Source organism: Pavona decussata, unplaced genomic scaffold (genome assembly GCF_977016875.1).
Source record: "Pavona decussata unplaced genomic scaffold, jaPavDecu1.1 SCAFFOLD_233, whole genome shotgun sequence".
Taxonomy (NCBI): domain Eukaryota; kingdom Metazoa; phylum Cnidaria; class Anthozoa; order Scleractinia; family Agariciidae; genus Pavona; species Pavona decussata.
This window is the reverse complement of record NW_028145638.1, coordinates 1,930,474-1,945,121: the sequence shown is the minus strand read 5'-3', so window position 1 is coordinate 1,945,121 and position 14,648 is coordinate 1,930,474. Positions and strand designations below refer to the sequence as shown.

Below are 14,648 nucleotides of genomic sequence, written 5' to 3'. Positions count from 1 at the left end.
GCTTTTCTCTTGAAGGACAAACGCTGGAAACGAGGTCGCGGAAACCCCTCAGTGCAAGCTAAAACGGCAGTATGTACTGTGTGAAAACGCGTGTACGCAGAAACTAAAGGCATTCAAAATCATGGTTCACGAGAGAGTGTAACTCGTTGAATTCCCCTCCAACTTTCAGTTTGTGGAACAATTCCTTCTTCGTTATCGAAAGCCTTATTCACTTCACCCGGTGTGTGTCCAGTGTTCACTGCCTTCTGTTCTTGGGTCACCTGTGGATCGGAGCCATTTGCCAGCTTTTTCCCTCCTTGCGGTGGTCTGGAGGGGGCAGCCACTGGTTCACTGTCACTGCAGTCACTGTCGTGTTTCGACTCGTCTTCTTTTTCGTAACCTGTCTTTGGAATACGACAGTCGCAAAGACAGCAACAAAATGTGACTGAGAAAGAAATAGAATATTGGTATATTGAACCTGACGAGAGGAACGAAATCAACTCAATTCTTGAAAGGAACAACGCGTGATCTGTTCTAGCGCATTTTGGAAATAAAAATGCTAGAACTTGAAAATCATTAGCGTAACATTTTTCAATCCATACCGCCCTACCCTGTCTCTGGCCAGAGGCACTAAGCGACAGTTTTATTGCACTGGGGGGATTATTTATAACAAACTTGACAATTATTTCGTTGTTTCTGCTGACAGACAAACATTATTGGGTTTTGAAATGACAGCAAATTTGCGTGATACTTCCCCTTTAAGAGTCGTTCCAACAAATGTAATGGTACATTGAAATCCCAAAAGAAAATTGGGTTTAACCACTCATCTTTCAGAGATAATTAACCAATTTAGAAAAAAAATTTGCCATATATACATTGTTATGAACTTTAAAGCTATCTGAGAATTATAGTTATCTCTGAAATAAACGTGGCTACTTATCCCCAATGTTCTTTTAGGATTTTCGATAGTCCGTATAAAGATCTACTTTTCCCGCATAGTTATAAACAGCAACAACAGTCAGGAGGCACCGTCATTAAGAGCGTTTTGATTTTTCCAAAGTCATTGCGACATTTTATTACCTTACGGAAGTCGATCGAATATTTTATAATAACACTTACTTAGCAAAATGGTGGCCACGAACGTAAACCCCACCACCTGCCACAGTCTTAGTCCCCACAAGTTCTTCTCCGTCACAGGTAACGGAGTTGATGCCGTGGGCTTGGGCTCTAGTGTCTTTACCTTAGGCGATGGGATGAATACGTCATTGTTCTGCGCGGAGCATGATGGGTCCTGACACAATAACAAAAGAAAATAAATCAATGTGTGTAGAAAACTTGCGGGGATGGACGGATGAAACGTATTGTCGCCCTCGGCTTGATATTATTGAGTCTGCTTGAACATCGATCCGCGGAAAAAAACACGAGAAATATCCAAACTAAACCAGTAATAGATAAGAAATTCACTAATAAATACTCGCAAAAACTTCAGAAGATCCTAAAACAAAGCATGTTTTAACAGTAATTGTTTACATTTTTTCTTATCTAGTCAATAACATATTCAATAATTCATATAAAACTAACTACAGCTGAAAGATCTCTTTCACCTGTTATATTATGCACAAGCCCCACGGCAGATCTTCTTTTTGAGTTTTGGGAATTTTCAAAAAAATTTGCTTTCGGCTTTCAAACTTTTCAAACAAAATCTGATCTATGCTACGCCGATATTTCCCCTATGCAGTATCTTTGAAAAAATTAATGAATTAATGAATTATCCCTAACTCAACAGTAAAAATGTTAAGTAACAAGGTATACACGCATCTTGCAAAGAAAAAGTTTGCTTTTGTTGAAAAAACTCTTTCTCTAATTACCCAAACTGGTGATCACGTTACATCATTTTAATGCATCTTTGCGTTATGAAAATGCATAATATGATTACCTGAAGTCCAAGGAGGATCGGGTACACGAACACCAGAACAGGTTTCACAGCCCCGGACAGCTTCGTCATCGTGAAATTAAAAGCGGACCGGTTTTTGTCGCCAGTGTTTATTGCTTCAAACGTTCATGATTGTGTCAGATTATCAGAGACAACTCGAGTAACTTGATCTCAGTGTTGGGCAGTTGGAAGAGAGGAGACATAAACGATCACAGAAAGTTATGCTGACTGTCGTTTGCACCAAAATAGAAATTATCACAACTTTTTTTTAACCATAAACATCGGTTACTGATAAAGAGAAAAGAAATAAACAAGAGGTGATGAAGGTGCAGATTGTGGTTTTAAAGGACAATAGACTATTGGTCAGTTAAACCGGATACAAAACGTACTTTGTTCAATGCTTATACTGAACAGAATTATTCCTGAAAATCGTGATCGCTAATAAAAAGAAAAAGAAACAAAGAAAAAAATCCTGTCTGCCTCGACAGATTAGATGTCTGGCCTGAGTCCTACAGATATCTAACAATTATCCTGCGAATTCGCTCATATGGCTAAAATCAGGCGATATTCCGCAAGCCTTGAGCAGGGTAATTGTTTTATTATTCAACACCTCGATAACAAAGCACAGTCTTATTGCAGAAAAGCTGGAAACGATCTCCATTTTGCCATTTTTCACCCCATAGACGAAATAACGTAAATCACAGGATATCTGTTGACGACGATCGAAGAATTTTCAGTGCACCCATATATATTTGGGCAGTGCTAAAATGTGTTGAATATGACAGTCGTTGAATATCAGATAGACCGAGCGCGGCACCAGTTTGGGAGGGAAGCACGGGCGGCACGGACTGCGAGATCCTGGGGAGAGAAACCTTAGCTTCTGGCGAGGCAACCAAGCTCAAGATGGCGGACTGGTGGACGTTTTTCAAGATTTCGACAGTAGTTCTTTGATGCCTTTGGAACCATGTCCCACCTGAATGTTTTATTTTGGTAAGAAAGTGAGAACAAACTCATCATTTTTCTGTTTTTTTGCGAAAGGTTTATTAGAAATCGAGCAAATGTGGATACAAATTAAGGTTACCCTATACCTTTAGAGGTGTCTCGCGTCCAAGCTATGTAGCGCGTTCGGTTTAAACTCTAGATACCTGAACCCTTATATCAAATTAAAGCTTATAGAGCTGGCTATCAAACTATACCAAGAGTTTTGAAATAAAGTGAATTGTCGAATTTTGCACGACCTCTAAATGTGAGCGTCCTAATCACCTTTTGAAAGCTACAAGTCAAAGCGAATTTTTTTGCTAATTTAATTTTCTCCTCAGTTTCCGGTCCCAAAACGCAAAAAAAGTGTCTACGTTTTGCCATATTCAATCGCAGTGAAAAGTTACAGAACATTTTCGAAATAGGATAAAAAATTGCGGAGTGATCGTACAAAAATGGCTCTCGGAGAAAAAATATTTCGAAAGAAAAAATTCGCAGACACGTTTTTGTTGTTTATATGTTAAACTAGCTACTATCCGAAAGGTATCTACAGTTTAAACTGGACGTGCTACATCGCCGCTACATCGCTTGGACGAGAGACACCTCTGAAGGTATAAGGTAACCTTAACTCAAGTCTTATTTCAGTTTATACATGTACTTGTCAAAAATGGATGCTGCAGATCTCCAGTTAAGCCAACCTGGGGCAGGATCAAGCCTAGCTATTCCTAATCAGGCTTAAATCTAGGCTCATTCTTGGCTTATTTGCTTTGGTTTGCATTCAAACTGTACAGCAAAGTGTGTGTGATACTTCAATTCAATAGGCCATTTTACAGTTGTGTACTAAGTGACCTGGCCTTGCATTGGAAGCGAGGCTGGGGGTGACCTTGTTTTGATACAGACCTCACTGCTTTTCATATGTAGATCATGCTGTTCTTATGCTAACTAGTTTGCATTTACATATGAAAGCAGTGAGGTTTGTATCAAAACAAGGTCACCCCCAGCCTCGCTTCCAATGCAAGGCCAGGTCACAAAGCACACAACTGTAAAATGGCCTATTGTCAAACTGATTCAATGATGTTCTGAATTTTCAGCCCTGATGAACTCCTCGCACAAAACAAGAAACCTTTTAATTTACCACTTCATGGAGGGCCGAAAGCTTTTGCTCCAGATTTCGACAATGATCAGGAAAATAAAGCCTTAGAATCCATGCTGCAAGAACAAAGAGATGTGTTGAAAGAACAGAGGATTCATAAAAAGTATTGTTTCTTGTACATTCTTTGGCTAAACTAACACAGAATAAAGGCTCACTCAACCTCATCCCCAGGGTTTTTGCAACATTGAAAATGGCAGATGGCAATGTCCACCATTTTTAATATCACAAATACCCTGGAGACAAGGTTGAGGGCCACATGTTTTGTGTACCATTCAATAACAATAGTACCTACTAGTTGTGACGTAATATATCAAACACGAGGAAGAGTGTTTCCTCCGATTCCCAAACACCGAGAAGTAGGTTGGAAAAATGAGGCACAGCCAAGTTTTTTTTTAACCAACTTCGAGGGGTTTGGAAATAGGAGGAAACACTCTTCTCATGTTTGATATAACTTCTGAAACTATTGATAATTCTTGGAGAAATTCGAAGCAAAAGTTCACAAAATTTTATGATAATTAAGATCACATTTCCAAACCTCCTTCACGGTTGTGATTTCCTTTGTCTTCTCTTCATGGATTATTAATGAGTTTGAGAAATCTTGTTCTACCAGGCATTCTAACACATGCCGATAAGGTAATGATGATGATAATGGCAGATTTGGTGATCGTCAATAAGAATAATAAGAGCTGTTTAATAAAAGATGTGTTCCTACCTCCTGAATGACCCTGCTTCCTGTCCATTTTAGTCTGGGTCCCTACCAATTCTCCCTCCCTCCCTCCCTCAACAACTCCAGTGTTGGATGCAGGAAGGGACCAGGTGGTATTTTTTTTTAGATTTTAAAATTTGTTTCATCCCCCACCCTAATTCTATTTCATGTTTCTTCCACCTTAAAAATAAAAATCTGCATCTGGCAGAGAACCTCCTCCCCCCTTTCCCCTCACCCTCTCCCTCCAAAACAAGTCTGAGTAAGAGAACACAACAAAGTAGTGCTTATAAATGAAGCTTTTAATCCCAAGACAAGGTAACACTGTGTTCTGGCTATGATAAACTTAACTGATCAGACCTTTGAACATCTTTATGGTTACAAAATATTACTCAAACTTTGCTTCAGTCATGGTCCCTAGGCATTTTCTTTTCTCATAAGAAAATCATTTTCTGGATAGATATGTCATGGCATGAATACACATATGTACCAAAATTTAGTTCTTAAGAAAGAAACATGCTTGGGTACTTGGTGGGTATTGCTCTTTGCCCTACCACTTGTTACAAAACAAAATTATTAATATTTCATAACTTGAGGTCTACAATTTTTTTCCTTGTTATTGACAGGGTTAACTTGTCAGTGGGAACTTGGAAACCTGATGAAAGAGTGGTTGAGGTATCAGTGGCAAAGGTGATTAATGAACATTTCTTTCTGCTTCACATTAAAACAATTTGTCTTGTACTCAGAGGCCCAACACTGTAATTCATACAGCTATTTTATAAACTGCATCCATGAGAAGTTAAACATATACAGGCAAAAACTAATGATAGAAGAGTCCTACATTTCGGCGACATCTTGGTGCCATTGCCAAGGGAAACTAAAATTAAATATGCGATTCCCTTGACAATGGCACCAAGATGTTGCCGAAACGTAGGACTCTTCTATCGTTAGTTTTTGCCTGTATATATGTTTATCTAAACCATAAGAAGTTGTCAGGAATAATGATTATTATAATTGTTATCCAAATTGAATGTACCTTAGAAATATGCATGCATTAAAATAATAATAATAATAATAATAATAATAATAAAAAAGAGATTGCGCTGTTCTTCCAGATAATATCCATACTCTCCCCACAGAAGGTTTTTGTTTTGCACCCTCATCCCCCCTAAGAAATTCCAGTTTAGCCTCATACTTTGCTTCCAAAAGGTTTGGTTTTTATGATCCCCCTCACCCTAGGAATTTCCGATGACCTTCCATGGGGTGGGTATGGATTTTTTCAGGAACTGCACACTCTCTCTACAGGTCAAATATTCTTATTTCCATAAGGACACAACAAATGTCACTATTTAACTTTTGTATAAACCATCGTTTATATTTAATTAAGAGAACCCTTCAGTTAATATCTTGTCAGCAGCAGTGGCATGAATTCAAAAACAAAATTTCACATCCCATGTTTTGCCTTTTTGAGCTTTTCTGTGGATTAGTTATTTTCTTTTGTAAAAAAAAAAATCGTTCTTTTTGGTAGGGTCCTCATTGGCAGCACTTTGGACAGAGAAAAGGTGGCAAAATGCTGTTACAGCCACAAGAAGCTTTGTTTCTTCTGGAGCAGGTACACAATAAAAATGGGTAAAGATTAAATAGCAACTAATACCAATTTTACCCCAAGAGGGAATGGGAGATTTTTACCTTTAGTTATTAAGTGTTCTCTTGTTTTGAAGGTAATGGTATCCTCTGAAAATTGTAAATTTTGTTGAGTTATTGCTACTGTTCAGTAACAACATTGAGTCAAGGATAGATGTATTTCTCAGTCAATGACTCAGGCATACTTGGAAAAAAGGAAATCCAAGTTCTCCAAACAGGAGTTGAACCTTAATAATCTACTGGATAACTTTTTTGTCGTATTACCAGAGGAATTAAATTATTTAGAGTGCTTTTCAACAAAGCAATAAAATACAGTGGATCACTTCAACATAGTTTTTGACCTAATTATTTTGCAAAAACTGAAATTTAGAGGTCGTTTTTGTGGAGCTGACTTGTTGCCATGGTAACCGCAATGATGTCAAAATTATCCTTAAATTATTGTCTAACAACAAAGTTACCAAGTATCATGTTTATAGTTTATCCACATGATCAGATACAATTTTCTGTAACCTTTCATCATTTCACAAACACTACAATAATAAAAAAAACCCTTATGAGCCTCCTTAACAATAAATGATGATCAATAGCTTGAAAAATTGACCAATCAGGTCAATAACCAGACACTGACAATTCACAGTTTATTTGACTTTGATGATGATCTCTGCTCAAAACATCAGTCAATGTCACTTCAAGCAGTCCTTCTCAGGACTACACTCACCCGGATGATCATAATTTACATGTACCTACTTACGACATGACTTTTGAGCTCAAACAGCAGTTACAGAATAACTATTTTGTTATCTTAGGGAAGTATAGAGCTGTTTTACGGTGGATTGCCAATGTCTTTTCAACAGGTAAGTCAGGAACAGGTTATCGTTCCCAATAGACTTGCACCTTTCAAAAGCTCTATTTTCACTGGACCGTGATAACCTGCAGCTACATTGTTTTTTAGGGTTGTGAGCATTGTTCTGTTGTTCGTTCTTTTGTCCTCTCGACCAACCATGTGAGACATTGCAAACGGTGCAGATTGCCTCATTATTCAATATTTGCCTTCTCTGTGATTGATTACGACCTTTGTCTTGGGATGGAAATTTCTAAACAGGTTATTGCTCTCTTCTCTGCAGGGCTACATGTCCATGTTATCAGATGATTTCCCTCCGGATCATTATCTGGTTAGTGAAGATTTTCATGTTTAGTAATTGGCGGACCCGGGGGGGTACTCAAAAAAAAATTGGGTAGGGGTGTGCGGCCCGCTTCCCAAAACCCTTACCCTATTTATGACCAAAATCTGCGATTTTCCCTACCCTATTTATGACCTGAAGTAGCTTCTTCTAAAAAAAAATCGAACCCAGGACTAGAGTGCAAAAATCTATACCCTATTTATTACCAAAATGGCGGCAAAATGACTAAAAGCGATACCCTATTTATGACCAAAACAGCCGAAAAACCATACGCTTTGGCGCCGCACATACCTATATAGCCCATATAAGAGAGTACCCCCCCCCCCCCCCGGGTGGCGGACTAAGTTACTACCAAGCCTGTACTTTGGTAGAAATGAAAACATATGCCATGTACTCTCTCCTCTGTAGAGGCTCCTTCAATAAAAAGGAGCGAAAAGTCAGAAATGGGAAGAAAAACGGAAAAGGGGGGAAAAGTAGCATGGGGGACGACGGGAAGAGCGTCTCTCTTCTCCCTTCCCATCGTCTCCGCACATTCCTCGTTATTTCACTCTCTCCAGTCCCTTATTTATCTCAACTTGACCCCCGCACTCCTCGTAATTTCATTCTCCTTATTTGTGTTTGCTCGAGCACAAAAGAGGCGCCCATTTCTATTAGGTGTTGCACTTGACTTGAGATTTACTAAAAGTTTTAAACTATAATTTTTTTCACTTTTTTGGATTTGAAATTGTAACGTTAAAAACCTCATAACATGCAAAGACCTTGTCACTGCTTTAATTGCAAGCTGGCAGAGTAGTGCCAGGTCTCACGGCCTCTGCAGAGGAGAGATTGCCGTGTACATTAGATGCTGGAAAATCTTAACAATACTAAAAAGCCCCTTACTTCGGGCGTTAGTTGACTTTTTTATAAGCTTTTTTTAAGGCATCCCCCATTCCTGGCTTCCAAGGGTTAATTGAGTTATAAATAAAATCCCGATATCATTTTGTATTTTATACTGCTCCCACACTGCAACTAAAGATGGGCATAGTATTTACACAGCAAAGTTAGATGTGTGTTTTTAACTGTTTCTAACAGAAAAAAAAAACGCTGATTTTGTTTTCACATTTATTTCACCTGTAGGTGTACGCCTACTTTCTACGCTTGGGTTTCACAGTGTTACAGCATTCATCAAGGTATCTGATCAGAAATCAAAAGTTCAATAATGTAAAGCTCTGGTCAAATGGCGTATTATAGTCGATGATAGTTGATGGTAGTCAAAATTATCATCCACTATTATCAACAATCAAGCGGGTGGTCAAACAGCTCAAAGAAATTCGTGATAGCCGACGAGAGTTTACCGTGAAACTCTAATGTCAGGCACCTGCCGAGAATAACATTACAAACATGGCGTTGTGTTAATTAACAAAACTTCGTAGGTATGAATTTTCGCGGCAAAAGAGGGTGGCACACTGCATGCGTTGTTTTCCTTCAGTTGCTGGAAGAACTAAAGGAAAATGAATCCAGAGAGCGCTGGTGGAAGAAGGGAAGGACAAGGGAGAGGATCAAAGAAGAAAGGAGAGCGGAAAACAGCTGACCGAAAAACTATCATCGACTATCATGAAGAATTTGAACACGCTCAAAGTGAACGGTAGTCGATGGTCAAACGAACGCGCGAGTTTTAACAATCATCGACTGTCATCGACGATCATTGATTATCATGCGCCGTTTGACCAGAGCTTAAAGAGCTGAATTCTCACACACAACCATAACTTTCTATAATAATAAATTGTCGTGAATATCTTATTAAATAAATTATTCATTTTAATATGGACATCAACAGAAGAAAAATTGTTACATGTCTGTATAGTGAAGCACATGTATTGCAGAGCTATACATGATGGTTAATGATTTGGCAGGCAGTAATCTTGTTCGTGGTTATTGATTCATTGTTAACAAAATACAGCAACGATGTGTACTTTGAAGCCAAGTTCTATTTACAGTAACAATCTAATTTGTAGTTTATTAGTCTCCTACCTTGTCTTGAAAGCCTACAACTCGCAAGTTTGACTCACGTTTCATCATAACAACAACAACAAGAACTTTCCTTAAAAAATACAACAAACAAACAAATATTTACAAACGTAATGAAAAAGATAACGGGATAGGTAAAAGGTACTCAGAAAAACTTAATACTGAGCTAATCTAGCTCAGCTGAGTAACAAAATTGAATATTTAGACTTAAAGGTTGTTGGCAATAAAGCGTTACCATGAGAAAAGGATTAAGAGAAAAAAAGTAGTTTTATGATAATAAATAAATATAACTAAAAGGTCAGGAAGTTAATAAGTACCAGTTGAAAGCTGAGATGGTATTCGATCACGAAATAAAGTTTTTGTTTTGTTTATACATAGGCCTGTATGAGATTCAGTTTTAGTTTTGTTTGACTTTAAGTTGTTTCAAGTTGTCGTCTAGATCACTCCAGGTAGCTGCAGCGACAAAACGAATGGAACTGGCGCAGTGGTGAGAGCACTCGCCTCCCACCAATGTGGCCCGGGTTCGATTCCCAGACTCGGCGTCATATGTGGGTTGAGTTTGTTGCTGGTTCTCGTCCTTGCTTCGAGAGGTTTTTCTCCGGGTACTCCGGTTTTCCCCTCTCCTCAAAAACCAATATTTCCAAATTTCAATTCGATCTGGAAAGTGTCCCCGATTAGAGCTCTGCGCTGAATGACTATTGACACTTAACTAACGTGATTTTATTTCAATTTATTTTTTTATAAATGTGAATAAGTGAATGATCATCGCAGTTATAAACGACAGAAGCGAAAAGAAAGCCCAAGAAAAATACAGGGATTCAAGCCTGCATATTTTTCAGGCTTTTTTTTTTTTGTTTTTCGTAAAACTGCTTAAGTTGCGTATATAACTGCGATGATCATTCATTTCTTCATTCTTTCTTCTGCAGTTCAAATGTATGAGTTTCATAGTGATAGGTGTTCTAGATTCCAAGTGTACATGAAAACCTGACTGAGGATCCTAGAAGATAAGTGTTCGTTTTTGTCTTGTTCAGAAATAAGAGTGTAACCAGCACAGAAACAGAGAGTGCAAATCAACAGCAAAAGGAACCGAAAGAGAAGCCTTCCAGTATTACCAGTGATGAAGACAGGGCTTGTGTATGTGATGATGGTGACGATGGGAGTGTTAAGCCAGTGATATCCTCCCCTGTATCGCATCTTTGGACCAGTAAAGATGGTATTACACCACTTGTCAGACCTGAAGAGGCTACGTCAACAGGTGTGCTACATGTACTAAAAGATTGTTTAATGCCAGGACTGTTTAAACTAGCTTCGCTAAATCAGATGTTCCTTTATGAAGAAAGATATAAAAATATATGCCTTGACCTTGTCTCAGGAAACTCCAGGATGAATGCCAGTATCAGAAGTGTACTTCGCTCTCTTTCAGTTTGGTAAAGACTCATGTGATAAACTAAAATTGCCAAAGTGTGAACAGTCCGAAAAACTGGAAAAGAAATGAAAAATGAAATGCGACCTTGGAGCAAATGTACATACTTCTCAAAGCTTCCGTTTGAATATTACAATGGTCATACTTAAAGGCTGAGTTCACCGTGGTATATCAAACATCAAAACCAACATGTACAGCATAACAAGTGACATCATAGGAAAGTATTGAGTTAAACAACGCTGCTAAGTAGCTCTTATTTGAAGGTTGGTCCCACATTTGAACTTCATCCTTAGATTTTAAATTTAGAATCACTTTGTACAGCACAATAAGTAGTAACATCGGAAAGTACTGGCCAATAGCTTTTATTTCAAGGATCGTACATGTTCTTTAAGATTTTAACCAGAAAAATACCTTTGCTTTTAGCTGCAATTTTATCGAAGCTTCAAGTAATCAAGAATCAAAGAATGACAGAAGCTGGTTGTGCGGAAAGGCGAGTATTAAATAATTTCCAATTCAGCTCTTCTCAGTTTAGAGAACTTGGTGTTAAATCAAAACAGTATCTTGCCGAAAAATTTGTCTAGACAAGTTATACTAAATGCCAGACGTATTGTCATATTGAATTGCCTCCTTAAGTTAATTCGCGGCTTCTTACCACTAACTAGACAGCGTTTGACTCAAGTTGGCTTGTTTTGCGCTTTGTGACTCTTAACGGTCTCAAGATTGTTTCTGTAAGTGCATGCTACCTTTGTTTGGAAAATGTTTATTACTCGCAGAACAGCAGATTTTCGAGAAGATGAAACAGCTCAGAAAAAATGAACACATTTACAGATGTTAGAAAACGGCTGTACATACATGTAAGGTTGGGATGAAATAGACCCTTCTCCAAAATGGCGACCGAAAATTCAAATAAGCTAAAATTAAAAACGTATACCAGCACTAGAAAGAGCACTTTTACTTTAGTAACCCTGCAAAGTCTCAGCATATCTGGTGTAATATCAGCTGAGAAAATGTAAGCTGAAAAATGAAAAATTTACAGACGTTTGTATGACTGGGGGTATGACGTATACCCCTAGTCATACAAAGGTCTGTAAATTTTTCAAATTTGATCTTACATTTCCTAAGCTGATATAACACCTAATATGCTGAAACTTTGCAAGGTTACTAAAGTAAAGGCGCTCTTTCCAGAGCTGGTATCAGTTTTTCATTCAGTTCAATTTTAACTCATTCAAATCTGTTGCTGCCATTTTGGAGAGGGGTCTATTAGAAGACTAGAATAGAAGATGAATATGTTCTTGACATGCTTTTCTTTTGACACTCAGCTCTGATAAGCGGTCTCTGCGAATAGCTTTTGATGTTTATCAGCCAGGAGTGAACTTTAAGAAAACCGACCCAGGTCCCCCTGATTTTTGCATCACTGTGTGCAGGTAAGTTACATGGAATGTGGGCGTTATAAGGTCCTCGCCTGCTCCTTCACCAAATACTGTTCCTTGTTTACAATTGGTGACACTTTATCACGTGATGCAATATGCCCCAAATAAGGGTGTGTTTGTATCACGTGATGCAAGATGCCCCAAATAAGGATGCGTTTGTATCACGTGACGCAATATGCCCCCAAATAATGGTGTGTTTGTATCACGTGATACAATATGCACCAAATAAGGATGTGTTTGTATCACGTGATGCACTATGCTCCAAATAAAGGGTGTGGTGAATGACTCCTATACCGGAATAGGAACACATACAATCAAATGATAACTAGAAATCCCTCGTAAGAAGTTTTAAGGGTTACTGAAATACGAAACGGCTCTAATATACAAAATTATCGTATTTCAACGAACGTGTGCGGATACCAACTTAAATTTAAACCTGTTAAACTGGTTCTTTTCAGGTATTGTGATCCTCCCCCTTCCCTAGCATCATTGACGTTTCTTAGCCAGCAGTGTTCTCCAGTTCCGCTTAAGATCGCCTTGGTGGATGGCGGAAACATCTCATTTTACAGTGTCCTGGATGTGGATAGTCCGACGTTCATTACAAGAGGTTAAAAATTCCAGTTAACGAACTTGATAGTCGACTGAAGACAGCGTAGACCTCGCTTCGCGCTCGTGCCCATTTCCCTCTCTCCTCTCCCTTGTAGCGCCAGCCACGGAACACTGGGGCGAGCGAAATCTGGAAAGTGTCACGAAAGGTCATCTGCGTCCGCGTTTGTCACGTGTCAACTGATTTCTCAATGAAACGCTGAGCTATATGACTCATTTGAGGAGTTTGAAATTCTCGAAAAAGAACAGTCCATTACGAGAGTAAACGAGAAATTTGTCTCGTCCGAGAGGTTAAAATCCCCACTAAGACAGCATGGTTGTTTTGTACGTAAAATTATCGAAACTTTCAGGATCTGAAATAAAACAAAATATATAAAAACTGAACATTATTTAATTGTGAAAGCTAAGGACTTCATGGGATCTCTAAGATATTTTTTGTGTTAATTGCAACCATAGCTTCATTAAAACGCAATATACAAAACGTAATTACTCACTGTACAGGTATAATTTAGGCCTTAACTTTCTTGATAAACAATCGTTCGAAAGCCGATTAACGCTAATCCAAGATTAATAGTTAACCGAGGTTTTCATCTCGCTCGTTTAAAACGGGTTTAAAGGCTGATGTCAAGCTAAAGGTAAAGAAAAGTCTATGTCAATACAGAAGGACAAAAATATTTTGGAAGAATCTTCATTGATTAGTAATTAAACTCTAATCAAAGTTCACGTTAATCCAGGATTAGCTTAATCGGGCTTCGAACAACTGGGCCCAGAAATATGTTTTTTACCTATTTAAAATTCTAACATACGGTCCAGGAAAGGGCAGCACTTCCATTGCGATGTGAAACAGCAAGACAACTGAGCTTGCACTCTTGTGGGAAGTAAAAGAACCACTAGGAAGGTAACAAATCTCTGGCAGTGATCACCCCTGGTGTCTATCACAAGTTCGTTCATTCACTTTAGCCTGTTTCACAATCATAAGAGGTGGCACCAACAAATGGACTGATAGCGGTAGCCATCGGCGCCTATATAAGCTGACGTCCGGTCCAATTTCTCAGCAAAGTTATGTAAAACTGACTGACCCCAAGAAGGATTTCTAAGCGGGAACACTACCACTAGACTACCGACGACTATCTGGAAGATTTTGTAAGCTAAATTAGGCTAACCGGAGATCTATTTAGGCTAACCGGAATCAGTGCTATTTAGGCTAACCGGAGATTTATTTAGGCTAACCGGAGTGCATTTTAGGCTAGCTGGTGATAGTGCTATTTAGGCTAACCGGAGGGTTATTTAGGCTGACTGGTGATAGATCTATTTAGGCTAACCCGAGGGTTATTAAGGCTAACCGGAGGGTTATTTAGACTAGCCGGAGTGCATTTTAAGCTAACCGGTGATAGTGCTATTTATAGGCTAACCGCGGTGATAGATCTATTTAGGCTAACCGGAGGGTTATTTAGACTAACCGGAGTGCATTTTAGGCTAACTGGTGATAGATCTATTTACGCTAACCGGAGTGCTATTTACGCTAGCCGGTGATAGAGCTATTTAACCGGGACAACTTTTCTCGAAATAAACGGGCGCTGAAGTGTAAGATAAGGCCAGATAGCATTTTCG

The 14,648-nt window shown here is 38.7% G+C and overlaps 2 protein-coding genes across 2 annotated transcripts; one reads left to right on the top strand and one right to left on the bottom strand.

The window, feature by feature from the left end:
* Nucleotides 1-84: 84 nt before the first annotated feature.
* On the bottom strand, nt 85-2,123 carry LOC146458329 (uncharacterized). The gene is made up of 3 exons (XM_085090597.1): nt 1,916-2,123; nt 1,099-1,270; nt 85-424 (listed from the first exon to the last, which is right to left on the bottom strand). The coding sequence occupies exons 1-3, from the start codon at nt 1,982-1,984 to the stop codon at nt 120-122; spliced, it is 546 nt and encodes a 181-aa protein (XP_084946723.1). The 5' UTR covers nt 1,985-2,123; the 3' UTR covers nt 85-119.
* A 675-nt stretch (nt 2,124-2,798) lies between these two features.
* On the top strand, nt 2,799-13,421 carry LOC146458328 (tRNA-splicing endonuclease subunit Sen54-like). The gene is made up of 11 exons (XM_085090819.1): nt 2,799-2,902; nt 3,982-4,146; nt 5,373-5,436; nt 6,275-6,358; nt 7,197-7,244; nt 7,515-7,562; nt 8,688-8,740; nt 10,610-10,833; nt 11,425-11,491; nt 12,321-12,425; nt 12,890-13,421. The coding sequence occupies exons 1-11, from the start codon at nt 2,877-2,879 to the stop codon at nt 13,041-13,043; spliced, it is 1,038 nt and encodes a 345-aa protein (XP_084946945.1). The 5' UTR covers nt 2,799-2,876; the 3' UTR covers nt 13,044-13,421.
* The last annotated feature ends 1,227 nt before the right edge of the window (nt 13,422-14,648 follow it).